Raw genomic sequence first — 16,520 nt, forward strand, 5'->3', positions numbered from 1 at the left:
ATTTGGTGAATTTAAATCCTTGTGTCGTGGTGATTAACTGCAATACACGGCAAATTGAAAAATGCATTTAATTTGTTCTGAGGTAAGCTATACAAAAAAGTTAATAAAATATTCACAGTTGTCAATTAAAGTTCGACACATGCGTTTGCTCATAAACATCTCAGTTGCCCGTTAAAGGGCGACAAGAATGTCTAAGGCTTGATTGATTTTATAATTCCATTGATTTATTTTTGACCCATGGATTAATGACATTTCCTTACTTTGAATAATAGTTTTTTTTATTAAAAGGACAGTGGTATTTCGAGACAGTGTGTCGCGCCCCGGCGGTAATATATAATTATATAAGTCAATAAAATCTTTGTATGAGATCACTTTATACCTTCGCTGGCTAACAACACCCTGGTCAAGGTATGTAGTTTATGAGTGAGGTAGCATTTTACAATCTTTAAACCAAATTAAACAGTAATACAAGAATACAAGCGACAAAAGGACATTCAAATGATTGGATCTGTCCTGTTTGCTTTGATTAATTTTTCAGTACCTAAAAAGAGCGTAGAAATGTTTCTCTTCGGACTTTGACCACTTTCGAGTGATTCGAGATTTTCACTCACTGGTTCATTTGCAGATACAACTTTCATTAACATATACAGTCGACTCCCGATAACTCGAACCTTCAAGGGAAATCGAAAAAGGTTCGAGTTATCGGGAGCTCGAAGAAAATAGCCGGGAGTAAGGAAAAAAACAGTTTTTACTGCACAGTGAGTATTCTAATCACATTTAATAGTAAAAATGTTGAGTGAAAATTAAAAGATACTGTTAGATTATAAATCAGAACGTAAAGTAACAAAACGTTGCCTAAATAGAGCATGCATTTTACTTTTTGACAAGTAAAGCTATTTCACGTTATTTGATTTGATATATATGATTTGTGGCAAACATCATCAGCCTCCACTATCGATCCACTAGTAAACTATATGCCTACAACACGTCAATGGGAAATTCAAACTTCAATGTTTCGGAGGCAGTACACTCTTTTTTCCCGACTTTTAAAGGGCTCAAAACATGGTTCGAGTTATCGAAGGTAAAATTATATAGAAATGATCTGAGGGGAAACAAAAATTACTTCGAGTTAGCGGGAGTTTCGAGTTATCGAGGGTTCGAGTTACCGAGGGTAAAATTACCGTAAATGTATGACGGAAATCCAGGGAAAATCGACTTTGGTTCGAGTTAGCGCGAGGTTCGAGTTAGCGAGGGTTCGAGTTATCGGGAGTCAACTGTACAAGCCTTTCTAAAATTGTATTATACACCAGGCGAAGGTATTTACTTCATCTCATTTTTTAAAAAAACAAAGCCGTTACAGGGTTTATACAAAAAATTGTAACCATTTTTCAAGGACTTTTCAAGGACCACTTACTAGGAATATAATTTCATAGATTGTACAAAAATGCACATTCCCAGTCCATTCTAATAAGACCTTAAGGTTTGAACTGTTTGCTTCACCAACCTCTCTACATTTTACTCTGTCTTTCGACAACCAAAAAGCATCAAAAAACTCTTTTCTAGGCTACTACATTCAAAGTTGAAGAAAATTCAAGGACTTTTCAAGGACTTGCACACTCAGAAATTTAAGGACTTTTCAAGACCGTGTGAGCCCTCCGTTACCAATAAAGTGCTATCCGACCATGGAGAAGAAAACCTTTCTTTTTTAATTTAGATATTAAGTTACTTCTACAGAGACTACTAAGACCTGTGAGTAGGAAGGTTAACACGGAGCTTTCGCTAAATCTTATCTTAAGCAGGTTGGCTGCAAGTTATTGCCTTTATTAGTCTGCCTATAAGTGATTTCTTTTCACTGAGAAGTATGAACATTCTGGAGAAAAGATGAACTTTATAATTACTTGTTATATTTTTTACCTCTAATTTTCCGTTTTCTTCATTCCGGTTTGGCTAAAGATGTAAACGGTGAATCTTAAAGACTTTCGCCTGGATCGAGAACCTTTTGTTTTGTTTTGTTTTGTTTTTTTATGAACAGAAGGTAATTTTGAACAATCAGGGAAACTCAAACTTACTCTACAGCGACTTTCATGTAAACCTCGAGAAAGTGATCGATGTGCAAAGAAATTATCGAAAAAGACAAGAAAAGAAATACGACGGGGATTTCCTTTTTTTTTATTTGTGATGATATCTTCTGAATTGTTTAAAACTCGGTAACCAGGTTACATTTTATTTCAGTGTCAGTTTAGCAGTAGTGCCGCGAATGTTTACAGTACTGTACAGTGACTGTATCTTCAGTGAAACAATAACAGAGGTTGTTATTAAGCAGCTTTCGATCCATTCTGGTCACGTCCTTTAAAAACTGTCAACAAAAGAAGGTTAAAACGATTGCTGATGTGCTTTGTACAGTGTTCAGGTACCGACAAAGGATGCCGACACCGTGTCGTCATAAAATTTTCACCACCAACGGGTTTTGGATTGATAAGACCTATTCACAACAAAAAGAAATGCTTAATTAAACCAGGTTAAACAGCATGAAAATCAGTAGCAGGAAATTGAGTTGAGTTAAAGTGATCTCCAGCTTGTGCTATCAGTGGAGCTAAACTTGTAGAGGGGAAACAACCTGCGAACAGACTCACTGAACGGAGTTCGGGGAAAATAATGGGCAGCATGAAAAATGAGGCGAGGAAAAGTGACTTTTTCCCGAAACTCGAACAAGTGGGCCTGCTCGCCGGCTAGTGGGCGTGGACTTCGAAGCAGTCGTGACGGAACAATATTTCACATAGACCTTAAACCATCACTCTGTCCAGTTGGTAGCAAGAGCAAGGAAATTTTCTCTATGCTCTATAAGTCCTTGGTCAGACCAATTTTGGAATACACATGTCCGGTATGGTCGCCCTATTTAGTTAAAGATAAGTTGGCAATCGAAAAAGTACAACGAAGAGCATCGAGGATCGCTCTCGGTCAACAACTACTCGAGATGTCATATAAAGAAAGATATATATTGCTAAACTGGAACATAGTTCAGCATCAAAATACCTATCTGTAGTTGCATGCTACAAGACAGTGTTTGGTCTAAATGGCCTAGAGTTTGATGACTATTTGGAGTTTTGTAGAAGTAAAAAAACTAGAGTCAACCATCCCGACAAAATACAAACTAAATTAGCTAAAGTTAACTTATTTAAGTACTCCTTCTTTGTGAGAATCGTCAAAGGCTGGAACAGTTTGCCAAACCATTTCTTCACTGACGAAATTAACGTTAACAAATTTTAAAAAGGCTTAAAACGATGGATGAAGATTTATTGACGGCACAAACTCATATTTTGATTGTAAATATTTTCATTTAAAATATCATTCTTACTATACCATCTTGTACCTGCACTAATGATTTTTGCGCTTGTTTTTTTTTACATTTTTAAAATCATTTTTAAAGTTCAGTGAGGGAGCCTTTTATAGGGATAACCTCGCGGTCCACCTTTTCAAATATGTATCCTGTATAATGTTTATGTGCATATATGTATTTGAATAAAGTATTATTATCATCGTGTTTACCGAAACCCTTAAGGCATAAATCCACGGTTAATCGATCAGACCTATATGAGCCACAGACGCCAAGAGCTATATTTCTAATTTTGGTACAAAACACCAAAGAAGTTTCTTCCTTTCGTTATATTAACCGTGATAGGATTTCAGTCTGATGTGTTGTCGATTTTCCCATTAAAAGTGATTGCGATTTCGCCCGTTTGACGTTTGCGTAGCAGTCTGATATTTGGATGGTTGGGATTTCGCCTGTTTGACGTTTGCGTAGCAGTCTGATATTTGGATGATCTTAGACTAACACTGGCAGGGTGAGTCTAAGACCAGCATTATTCTTTTCCTTCGATAGCGCGAAAACAGTCGCAGTCTGCTATAAGTATCCGAGCTCGCGCGTAAAAATATGGTATCTATATGGCCATTCGGGCTATTATGTTACCGTACGGTCGTAATTCTGTTATCCCATGAAAACCAATGTAAAATGTGATTCAGAATAAACTCGCTTATTATTAGGCTACCTGTGGAAAAGCCCTTTCGTCTGTGTCAAAAACAAGAAAATAGCAGACGGATAACCCGGAAAAGGCGCTGCGTGTCCCGTCCCTGCAGCGATGGGGATGATCATTTGACTTTTGAAAGGAGGATGGGTCAATTCCAAACCGACTTGAAACGAAAACAAAATTTTTGCTTGGATTCCTTAGTCCTATGTTTAAGCCCAAAAATTCAATTGCGTTGTACGGGCCTCATTATACGAGCCAGCTGGCCCGTTTTGTACGACTGGCTCGCTTTGCCAAAAGTGTCCCACATTAACAAAACGCAACATAAATCAGTAATGTGATTACTTGACACCAAGCTGGCCAATTTAGCTGACTTTCTTTATAGAGATGGCGTAATTACCGAAGTAAGAGTCAGACCAAACCAGATTGAGTAGTTTTGGTTGTGAAAACAAAAAATGGCGAACACTTCACTCGTTTCACGAGTAACTAAACTAGGCGAAATAATAGCTAAAAACATGGCAAGAACAGCAAGAAGACAACTCGAAGGGTGACATCTTCTATTTGGAGAATATTTTGGGAGCTGAACAACCCTAAACGTGCACTATCAAAGACGAACTTAATATCGATGGAGGTTAAAGCATGTTTTAGCTATGTTTTTAAACTAGGAATTATTTTCAGTGAATAGTAAAACAATTATTGAATTAGGCTTTCGCATCATATGAAGAATTGCCTCGAAGGATAACACCCTCCACGATCTCCATAATTATTGCGTTGGAGGTACGAAATTTCTGTTGAGTGTTCAGTGCATTATTGGGTGTCCTGTGCAATTAATAAGCGAGGTTTTTTGAGATTGCATTTCTGTCGACACGCGTTTGCCTCGCTTTGAAGCGCTTGCTTACGTTTTGCCTCACTTTGACACACTAACGTGTGTCCTCGGCGTTCATCTTTCAAACGTTTGCTGAGGTCTGCTATTCTGTCTTCGTAAAGCGTTCACCTTTTAAAAGTTTTCTGAATCTTCGTAAAGCGTACATATTTCAAGAGTTTGCTGAAGGTCTACTTTCGATCTGTGTTTGCTGAATCTTCCAAAACGTTCATCTTTCAAATGTTTCGGCGGCCGTTGTGCCAAAAAGTGTATCTACCGAGATGTGAAGTTCGGCGACGCCATTTCATCATGACTAGTGATATTTTTGGCACCGGACAAACGAACATTTTAGGTCTATGTTATTTATTCGGAAAAACTTATAAAAATCAACACACTCGACCAAATAACTGCATTCGTTGAGACGGACCATAGGATATCACTAGCGTTCAAGGCTTTTTCATAATGATAAACAGTTTCAATAGAGGTTTCGTTGTAAGCAATCCTTACGTTTAAAATATACCTTGATCAAATTAAAGCCTGGTTTCCATATGATCACTACCATCGCTGTGATCGCTGCAATCGCTGAGAAAAAAATCTTCAGCGATCGCAGCGATCATAGTGATCATATGGAAACCTCTCTCCAGCGATCGCAGCGACAACGATCGCTGAGATACAAAAAGTTCTGGGTGGGTAGAAAACGAAGACCTAAGACCTAAGACCCAAAAACGAAGACCCCTTCAAAATCACTTATAAATATCTAGAAACGGGTATCTCGACCTTAGATGTGTAAGAAACAACAATATCTTCAATTATACAAAATTTCGACCAGGGTCTTCGTTTTCTACACAATCCCCCCGGTGTGTAGAAAACGAAGACCCCCCTCAAAAAGTATAAGAAACAACACGGCTTTCATTCCGCAGAAAACTCGGTGAAGACCTTGATCGAAATTTTGTGTAATTGGAAATCGTAAGGAGCCGTGTTGTTTCTTATACTCCTTTAGTGTCTAGAAGTCGTTAAAAGCAGTTTCCCTCCGTTTCCAAGTGATTTTGAGGGGGGTCTTCGTTTTCTACACACCGGGGGGATTGTGTAGAAAACGAAGACCCTGGTCGAAATTTTGTATAATTGAAGATATTGTTGTTTCTTACACATCTAAGGTCGAGATACCCGTTTCTAGATATTTATAAGTGATTTTGAGGGGGTCTTCGTTTTTGGGTCTTAGGTCTTAGGTCTTCGTTTTCTACCCACCCAAAAAGTTCTATCTCAGTGATCGTTTTCACTGCGATCGCTGGAGAGTGGTTTCCATATGATCGTTGATTTTTTTTTCTCAGCGATCGCAGCGATCGTAGCGAAACCGGGCTTAATCTATCGCAATAACCATCCACCCTGCCTCCTCAACTGCTACCTGTACGCTTTATAAACATATGGAACGCACTCTCCTAAGCTCCGATTACTGTTCATAAGATACTCAACCTCATTCATTAATTGTTAAATATATGTAATCATAATTGAATGGAAAAAAAGGAGAGTATAAACATACATTCAAGCTTTTAGTCTCTAGAGCCTCATCAAACTATTTGTCCCTCTCAGGTTTTTAGAAGGAGGGAAAAAGAAAGATAGTCTTTGGATTCAGTACCTATTTTACATTTAATGTCAAGGCAAGTGTCAAGCTACTCAATTTTAAAACGTGACTAGCTTTGTACCAAATTAATAATTGGAAAATATGAGGAAGGAGGCGAATGAATATTACATACAGTTCGACGGTCCTAACAAATTAAAATCTGACTGAAAGGAACTTCACATCTGCAGAATAGAACTCTTGATTTGTTGCTTGCGTTTGTACGACAACTAAGTTTTCTCTTCCGAACAAAAATTTATGTATCCTAACAAATAGCATTTCACAGATCTACTTTTCTATTTTTAAATGAGCCAAGAAGTATAATTATGTTCGGGACTGTTTGGACGCGTTCACGGGATGTAAATTTTTAAGGGGCAAATCCATGGAAGCTCGGCGAGGTAAATATCCACCATTAGCCACCATCAATGAGGTGAATAATTGTTATATATTGCAAAAACAACATTGCCATACGATAATACATATAAATGTGCACTATAGTACGAAAATGGAAAACTCAAATTTGCACCGATACAGGCTTACACTAGCTTTCTTACAACAATTATTATACTTCTTACCCAAACATTTCATCGTTTTTTATCGTAAAAAGAAGATATAAATAATAAGAATAAAAAGGAAAAAAAGGGCAGCACGTGAGAGGCTTGTTAGTGACTGTGTGTTTCACTAAATTACAACTATAAACATACTTTTCTAATTAGCGGGAAGAGTATATCTAGTCGGTGTCTGGGGTTATCGTTTCTAGAGCAAGGGGAGTAATTTTGAAACAAAATTTGCTCAGGTGACAGTGACAGTTCTATTTTATTGTCCAGTTTTCGTTATTCCGGACCAAAAGTAAAGTCATTTACTTAAAAGCTTTAAATATGAGTTGGCCTTGTTCATGGTGTGAACTTTAGTGTGACTGTCAGGGATATCCGCTTAAACATGCCAGGCCGCTGCGTGCAGGCTAGACTTACTACAAGTCGACCTCTTGGCGAGCGGAGCGAGCCTTTTTTGGCGGCGGAGCGGCCTATTTCGCCGCGAAGCGGCCGACCGCGAGCGACGAGCTCAGTTGCAGTGTATTGCTTGTTCGTGGTATAACAATTATTGATATATTCCTAGACTTTCACTCAACTAAACAGGGACTGCTATTGGTTGATTCTTGGTCACGTGGCCTTGACTAAAATCAAATGTATCCCGATCGTGATACATTAAACAATGTATCCCGCTCGGGATACATTGCAGCACGTGATCAAAGCACGGTGGAAAGTGGTGTGACAGAAGGCGGGAAAAACACCGCCAGGTCCAGCCAGTTTTCTTTTTCGTGAATGAACACAACAACACAAAAACGAAGCCTCAAGCTAAAAAGCAACGATTTTTAAAGTTATCCCAGAAGAAAAACAGCAGCTAGTGGAGGAAAAAGATGCAGATAATATGAGGAAAGTACTTTTGTTTGTAAATCATTCATTCAGTGGTTTTGAGAATTAAATTTGTGTTGTTATAAGTAACGAGTCGACTGTTTTGGTTCGCTCCGGTTATTACTTTTGTTGCTGTTGAAGTAAAAGTCTAGAAATATAACAAAACACTTAAAGTCTGAGGTCCCTCGGGAAACCAGTTACTTTTGTTTTCCCTCGAGTCCTGATGTTTCCCTCGACTTCGTCTCGGGAAACATCAGGACTCTTGGGAAAACAAAACTAATTGTTTCCCTCGGGATCTGACATTAAGTGTATATTGTCATGTGTCTATATAGTAGTGTGCTTTCAAATAACTCGTGACGAGTAATGCGTTACGTTGTTCAAGAGTACTAGCACGACTGTTAAAGATGTCATGTAGCAGTAACAAAATGACACTGACCTCAAACTGACATATTCAACTTTAGGAGATAAATGCTTCTGATTACGTTTTTATGGATAACAATCGAGCGTTAAGCGCAAATTATAGATACCGTATATGAGAAAAGGATAAATAGGAGAGTAATACGGCTGTATCACCTTAGACGAAATACTCACGGTTTATGAAAGTTTCAAACAAAGTTCATTAATTTGACTTTTCGACGATAAGCCGTAATCAAATGTTATGCCTAAATACAGAGTCAAATTCTTTAAGCAAAGTCATGTGAAATCACACTTTACTTAGGCAAGGTGGCCTTATCAGCCATTGGCTGGTACCAAAAGGGGCCCTGTGGCTAAAATGAATTCTAAGTATTCGGAAGGTTCTTAAAAATGGAAAGCAATGTATGTATTGATGTAGGTATTGATGAAAAGAACCGCAGCTTAATATCTAAACGTATTTTTTCATAGGTGAATGTCGTTCCTTTGTCTTGTAAGTGTGAATGGTGCGATTTCTAATAAAATAATCCGATAAATCTGGAGGAACTAATTCATTTAGAATTTTAAAAAGTAAAATGCATAAGTCGGCTTTCCTTTGTGTTTCCAAAGAAACTCATCTTCCTTTGAGTATGTTTGCTGCTCTGTTTTGCTGACGCCGTAAGCTGTTTCTGCATTCATATTACAGCCCATCCCATACTCTATGAGTAGAATAAAAAATAGGCTGTACTAGACAATTATATACGCATTTAGCAGCTTTTAGATGTAAGGTAATGACGTCATGCGAAAACAGCAGGCCGAGAAGCTTGCGCACTTTGTTACAAATTAATTCTACATGCTCTCCATGATCTCTATAAGAGATTCTCAAGTAGTGTAAGCTTGATACTCTGGCAATTTATTTCCCATGAAGTTGTATTCTATTGTTTGAACAATGTTCTAGTTCTTGTCTACTACCAAACAGCATCCATTTAGTCTTAGTCTGATTTGATACCTGTTACAATAGCAGATGTGAGAGAGCAAAGCCATTTCAATTCAAGCACATTTTATTCCATACCTCTAAACCCTAACCTAAATTACCTAATGACAATCTACTCGATCGTGGCTTTCATGAGGCGTCCATAGATAGCGATTACATAATCGGCACATCCTCCGTTGTTTGAGAAATGGTCGAATGTCCACTAACAATTAGAGGAAAACTAATCAAGAAAATAATATCATAACAAAATAAGAATCAGAGTCCGTCTTGCTAATTTAAAATTTAACAGAGTCCTTAAATCTCGCTAGTACTTAGATTTTGCCACTGCAGGTGTTTATTTCATGCTCCTAAGTTTCACGATCCGTCAGGGACCTTAGCTTGGTAACTGTAGTGCTTTCAGATGAGACTTTAGGTTCCTTCTGCTGTTTGGGCTCCTCTGGGTGGGGATTGTTGACTGGTATATCAGTGTAGAGCACAGGGTGGTCCTCCATTTCATGGATTGATTTTACGGCATCGACTGCTTTCTTTAGCTGTTTCCGGCTGCGGGTATGGGACTTTTTATCAGATTCTACGTCATAGGACCTTACTCCCACCTGCCTGGAGACACGCGTCTCCCTCCATTTGTGGTCACCTACTACTTGTGGTTGGATCAGCACTGGGTCTCCCCGTTGAAGGGGCTTCAGCTTCATCGTTCCTCGATTGTATTATGTCTATTGTCTGGCTTGCCGTTGTTTGATCTTTTCATGAGCACCAGTAATGATTTGAGGTGTTAGGTTTGCTGGCTTGTGCAGTGGGCTCCTTGTTCATCTGTTCATCGTGCGCTGGACAGGACTGGCATCAATTCCTTCCTGAGGTGTGTTCCGGATATCAAAAGGGACAAGGTACGGGTCACACTTGGTCATTCCAGCTTTTGCTAGGACTCAACCATTCAACCATTCGGTTTGATTGATGGTAGTATGGGCCAATGAGTGTGTGTTTGAATCCGTAATTCCTTGCAAAAGCTTTGAACTCATTTGATCGGAACTGGAGACCAGAATCCGAAACTATTTCTTCGGTGATGTCATAACGAGCCATGTGTGCTTTCAGCTTTAGGATTATTGGACTGGCTGTGGTGCTGTAAAGTCGGTCTGTCTCAAAGAAATTTGAGAAATAAAGTTAAATCCCTGACATAAGAACCTAGTGATAAAGAACCAACAGGCTGAAATTTGGCATTTAAATACCCAGGCTGGCAAAATAGGTTTTCATACAACAAAAAAAACTCCTATTTTGGTGGTCAACATCTGACAAAAAGTTATTGTGTAGATGTTTTCTTTCATTTACATTTTTTGGATTTTTACTAGAAATATGTTTTCCATAAAAACATGAGTGGTATGAGTATGGTGTGAATAAGGCACAAGTTAAGTAATTTATCATAACAAAGAAAAAAAAATCATGTTGTTTTATAAAAAATTGAAACAACTTTAATTGCCTTGCGGGTTATTCCATGCCGGTCAATGAACACACAGTCTACTTAATCAGATAACAAACTTGTCAATTTATATTTAGTAGCCTACTCAGTCAAAAATAACACATGAAAATATATTTTTGTAAAAATTTATGCTAACTGTCTTAATATATTATTTAAAAAAATTTCCTCATCAGAACCATAGGAAACACTGTCTTTAAATATTAGGTATGCATACCTGCATTTTCAGATCAAGCCCGACCGGTGACTAAACCAAATTTTGTCCCTTGCTTCTGGTAACTCCATGCACAAAGAAAACATAGAACAATTTTTGCTACCTATTATACCTGTGAGCTGCCTTGTATGTTAAATATAGTACAAAAATTATAATAACATCTTACTTCTTGTATGAGTGTATTAATTCAAAATTTTCAGTCTTTACTCGCAAAGAAAACAGCTACTAACTTCTATTCCCATCATTTTTACTAAACGGCATGCAAATTTGTGCCTTATGCGCTGTACTGGAATAATGAGTGAGGGTCCACAGTGAACATAATCATCGCATTTTTAAACCTGAGTAGGATTGCCAAAATGATCTTGTTCATGATCATTTTTGTACAATCAGACAACAGCAAATACACGTCGATATAATTCTCCATTGAACTTCACACTGTCGATAACATCACAATTAACTACCCCAGGTCGGTTGGGTGCAGATATATCAATGGAGCTATCCTTAGCAGTCCAACAAGCCATTATACGCGCACTCCTCATGTTTCGACGATCCAACTTTGACCCGAACTTCTCAATTCTAAGCCTGATCGAATACTTGCGAAGAACACTCGAAGATAACTCAACTTCTTGTCTGGGGTACAGTGTTTTGCTGCATCCAAAAATTACCCTTAGCTCATGAGTTGGGTAGACCAACGAGGGTAAGATCAGGCCAATGAAAATCTCCTATATTCCAGCAGCAGACACTGTTAGATAATTGTTTTAGCAGTTTTTAAAATTAATCCTTCAGCACTAACATTTCTTTTTACACATAAAGTTTTCTTGAAATTCATTTGGGAAGGTAACATCCCAAACATAACGTCCAGCTAGAAGCTAATAATTTTAACTTTAATAGATCTTCCATTAACTCGCATACTACCCAGAATTCCATTAAATCCTTCTAAAACAGAAGCACCAGAATGCATGCACTGGTTCACAGTCAATTACGCATTCCTTTAAATGACAGCGAAGGTGCCTATTTTGGGTGACAAATTTCTTTCTATACAACTGTTTAAACGTTTGGCCAAATTTTACAAAAAGCAGATCAGCTTTGACAATGTCAGTCTTGGACATGATTGGACAACATATCCACTTGCAAACAAGAACAAATCTCTGACAACAGTTTAGGTGTCTTTCTGGAGGCAGATCTTTTAAGCAAAGCAAGGAATTGAATATATCAGCGTCCAATTTTTTCACCGTGATACTTTGTGACCACTATAGTTTGATGCAATGTTTGGTGGCAAACGTTCATTTCCTGTTGAGCATCCAGATAATGAATCTTCTGCTCTAAAATATCAAGTTCTTTCTTTCTTAACAAATTCTTTTTTACCGAGAGTTTGAAGACGTATTTTGCAGTTCCCAGGAACAGATTGTACATGGGATCAATAGAGGTGATCCTCATAGCGTCAAAATATTCAGGCTGCAAAAGACAACTTTAATAGACACCATACTTTTTGGCTAATTCATCATGCTTGCTTTGGGTAAATTATGCTTTGTGCACCATTTCTGCATGGATGCGGTGACTGTCATTGTGACGTGGGGGCCACAAGCCTCTTTCAAAGCCAGAGATTCATGATCAGCTTTTTCGCCAAAACTACTTGCAAAATGGGCAACAGATAGCCCTGCTGTTAGAAGAACAGGCTCCATGCTGTCTAATTGCAAGGGCTACTTCCACGCCCAGAACCACATCGGGTGGTAAAAACAAAGAAAGGCAACAAAGAACAATGTTTACACATCCCCAGAGTATTAATGTTGTTTTTAACATTAATCAAGACACTCACCATACAGAGACAGAATTAGCTCAGTCTGCCATAGCTCTTTTATAATGCTTGTATGGTTTTATAACAATATTATTTCCACCCTTTAACTCCCAGTGGAATGATGGACTCGTATAAGGTGGTTCTAATTTTTAAGACGGTATGAATGAAAATGAAATATTTATTTTGAATTTTTTATAATTTTGTCAATATATGGTTCTGGAGTGAAAGGGTTAGGTGATGAACCTATCAATGTTACTGTTTTTTTTATCAGTTTCTTCTAGCTTTTAATATAGATTACACTACATTAGGAAGATTTACAGTTTTCCTTTTTCCAGAACACAATTTTGCATTGGTATGTTGAATTTATTGCTCAACAAAAATTAAGTTAAATTTTACTTCATCAGTTTTGTTCAAGATCATTTTTAGTTTCCAAGTTTTTGAGAGGAGTATTTAAAACCTTTCAAAAAGTATACATATCCCCACAAAGGCATGATAGAGTTAGCGTTTTTATATCTAAAATGAACTGTTTAAAATTAAATTTTACTTAATCAGATTTCTTTCTTCACACTGGTATATTAGAGTACCTGCTTTTATAAGAAAATGTTGAAAGTTAATATTACTTAGGTGTTAGAATTTCTTTCATTTTAATCGCAAATAAATCAATACATTAAACAATACTGGAACCAGTTTCTTGTGCGTTATTTCTTTCCGTTTGTTACCTGAATCCTCCATAACAGAAGTCAACAGCATTTTACCAGATTGACTAGTTTTTTAACGCTTGCATAAAAAAAGGTGTCTCTTACAAGTAACAAGTCTGCGTGAACGTGTGAAAAGAAAACCTTGCAAACAAACCTCATGTTTGGGGCAACACTAAAACGAATGCGATTCGTGCTCGTAGCTTTTGTTGTTAACATATCTGAGAATTTTCCATGGAAGTTTGAAAAGTGAAAAGAAAGATTTAGCATTTGAAAATTGGTTGGGCGTTAATGAGCCCTACTTCTCTTAAACTACCACTCCTTTAAATATCTGCCTAACACGTAAAAGAAGTGTAAAGTTGTGCGATGGGATCTTTACGCCTGTCCAACTCCATTTATATTTCGTTCGCTTAGATGATCTCTTCTTAAAAGCGTATTTATAATAACTTTACGTTCGCTTAAATTTCCTCTTTTACAGCGCTTTTAAACTAGCTTTACACAGGGTTTAAAGTGTTTCTTTACGATACCCTAAAGCATATGCGTCAAGGTAAGGTAAAGTTCGGCTTTATGTCGCGTAAATGAGTCTTAAAGTTAGTTGCTGCGAATTTTCCACCTAGCTTCACGCCACCGTTACGCTGACTTAAATTTACCTTTTCGTGCTGTGATTCTTTCTTTGTTTGTACCCGGGGTTTCCCTGTATCTTGAAGGTATTTTTTTTGTTTGAAGAAGGCTTAGACGCGGTGCGTGACCCAGACAATCGGTTGCAATTAACACTCACGAGTCCCATTTGCTGCGCAGCTTGGCTTCCGATGAGATTTGCGCAAGTATGGTCTGCTGTGACTATGAAGTTAATTTATCTTGTGTTTCTGTTTGATTCTTGGATTTATATAAAACTGTAAAAATTAAAACTGGACTGTGTAAAAACTAAAACTAGACCGTGTAAAACCATAACTGGACTGTGTAAAACCATAACTGGACTGTCAAAAACCAATACTGGACTGTGACCCTCCTGGGCCATCGTAGAGGGCATTGATGTATTTATATTTCAGATTCTTTTTGTACTCGATTATTAAGGACGTTGCGTTCATATGTGGCAGGACCTGGCATTGTTTTTCCCGTCTTCTGTCACGCCACTTTCCACCATGCTTTTTTTTTTTTTAACTGGCAAATTAACTAATCACCCTTCCACTATTACTTTTCTTATCAGGGCTCTTTCAGGTCCAATTGATAATTTTTTTTTTTTCATTTTAGACGAAAACAAGAAACATAATTCCGGAAGAAATGAACGACTCCATTGGAACTTACCATGCATTGAATGCCACTAACACAACACTGTTTCCAAATGAGCCGCAAGATGGCAAATGGCGTCACTTTCGTTATCTGCTCATTGCTGTTGCTGAAGCTTTCATAACTATGACAGCCTTAGTTGGTAACTTCATTGTGGTGTATGCTTTTATTTTCTATAAGAGACTTCGAACAAGCGTAACAAATTACTTCATAATATCATTGGCAGTATCGGATATTATGACTTCGGGACTCGTCACATCATTCAAGTTGGACTCTGATATAAGGGAGGGTGAGTGGAAACATGGTGAGTTCATGTGCAATCTTTACACCACAATGTATTTACTTGCTGTGCCGAGTTCAGTTATTAACTTGTGTGCTGTCACTGTGGACCGATATTTAGTATTGAGGATGCCTCTGCGTTACAACTCCTTGATGCCACCTCGTAGAGCTGTTCTTATAATCGCCTGCCTTTGGATTTATGCCATCATTTGGGCCTGTCTTCCTGTGATGGGATGGAAAGAAGATCTTCCGACTATTTATAATGGCAGTTGCTATTTCTTATCGACAAGAGAGTACAATATCACAGTGAATATCGTCAATTTCCTGGTTCCAATGATATTTATGGCGGTATTCTGGTCACGTATCTATGCAATCGTTCTTCATCACATCAAAAGGACCATAAAAACGGACCAATTTTTGAACACAAATGACTCGTCTAACATAAGCAATATTCATTGCACAGATCAAGATGCTCCACCTAATCTATTCACTCTGGCAAGTAAAGAGAACAAGCAGAAAAAGAAGATGCGGCGACGTTTTCGAGGTTCACGGTACATTGGATTTATTGTTATGCTGTTTTACTTCTGCTGGTTGCCTTACGTAACATTAAGTCTTATTGGAAACATGTGTACAGAACAAGTATATATTCCTCCCCTACTCGTTGAGGTGTTTCTGACGCTGGGTTTCCTGAATTCTGCACTGAACCCATTCTTGTATCCATTTCACGACAAGCATTTCAAAGGAGCCTTCAGAGACATGTGGAAAAGGGTGAGAACCAAGTCGTTGCTTAAAAACATTCGCCCAAAAGAGGAAGTTAGGAAAAAAGTAAGCAAGCAAAGGAGTTTTACAAGGGAAACTCGTCTAGGTGTTTAGAACTTTGTCTTAAACCTTTTTGATTATAGAGAGAACAAACCGGTTCCAATAAAACCCATTAAAAGGCCATAAATTGGCTACGAAACCACATAGGAAAGAGGAAACACACAACTTAAACGAGGTTAGCTTATTTTTATTTAAATCCTTTCACTTTCGTAGGCTACAAAAGCAATTGCTTTTTTCCCATACAAATCCTTATATTTTGAACGTTATAAAGCAGCGCCGATGGTCATATTTCGAGCTTGGGCCACCTGTGCTTTTACTTGCGAGAAAAATTAGAATGTCGGTTTACGGCGTCGGAGTCAAAAAATAGCCTAATTTTTAGCGGGGCTCCCTCGCGCGAAGCGCGCGTGGAACAGAGCCCCATACTCATAGAATATGGTCAACCACTTTTCGTTTTGTTGTCACGTGACTGACCGAGCGTACGTACGTACGTACGCGTCTACAGATTGTACGGGTAGGGTAGGGGAGACTATCAAAAGGAAGGGAGAGGTGTCTTAGGTGAGTCTTGGCAAACCCATGTCTTTTATATTGGCCATTCACAATATGGTCAATTGACAGCTGTCAAAACAGGATAGCCACTGACCAGTATCACATTGCCATATCGGGGGCTCATG

General features: G+C 38.1%; 1 protein-coding gene across 1 annotated transcript; it reads left to right on the forward strand.

Annotated features, from left to right (window-relative positions):
- Positions 1-345: 345 nt before the first annotated feature.
- Positions 346-16,217, forward strand: LOC140924862 (D(1A) dopamine receptor-like). Its single transcript, XM_073374864.1, has 2 exons — positions 346-408; positions 14,716-16,217. The coding sequence occupies exon 2, from the start codon at positions 14,746-14,748 to the stop codon at positions 15,901-15,903; it is 1,158 nt and encodes a 385-aa protein (XP_073230965.1). The 5' UTR covers positions 346-408; positions 14,716-14,745; the 3' UTR covers positions 15,904-16,217.
- The last annotated feature ends 303 nt before the right edge of the window (positions 16,218-16,520 follow it).

Source organism: Porites lutea, chromosome 14, assembly GCF_958299795.1.
Source record: "Porites lutea chromosome 14, jaPorLute2.1, whole genome shotgun sequence".
Taxonomy (NCBI): domain Eukaryota; kingdom Metazoa; phylum Cnidaria; class Anthozoa; order Scleractinia; family Poritidae; genus Porites; species Porites lutea.

Coding starts and splice junctions, on each gene's coding strand:
- LOC140924862 (XM_073374864.1), top strand. CDS start 14,746: ATGAACGACTCCATTGGAACTTACCATGCATTGAATGCCACTAACACA.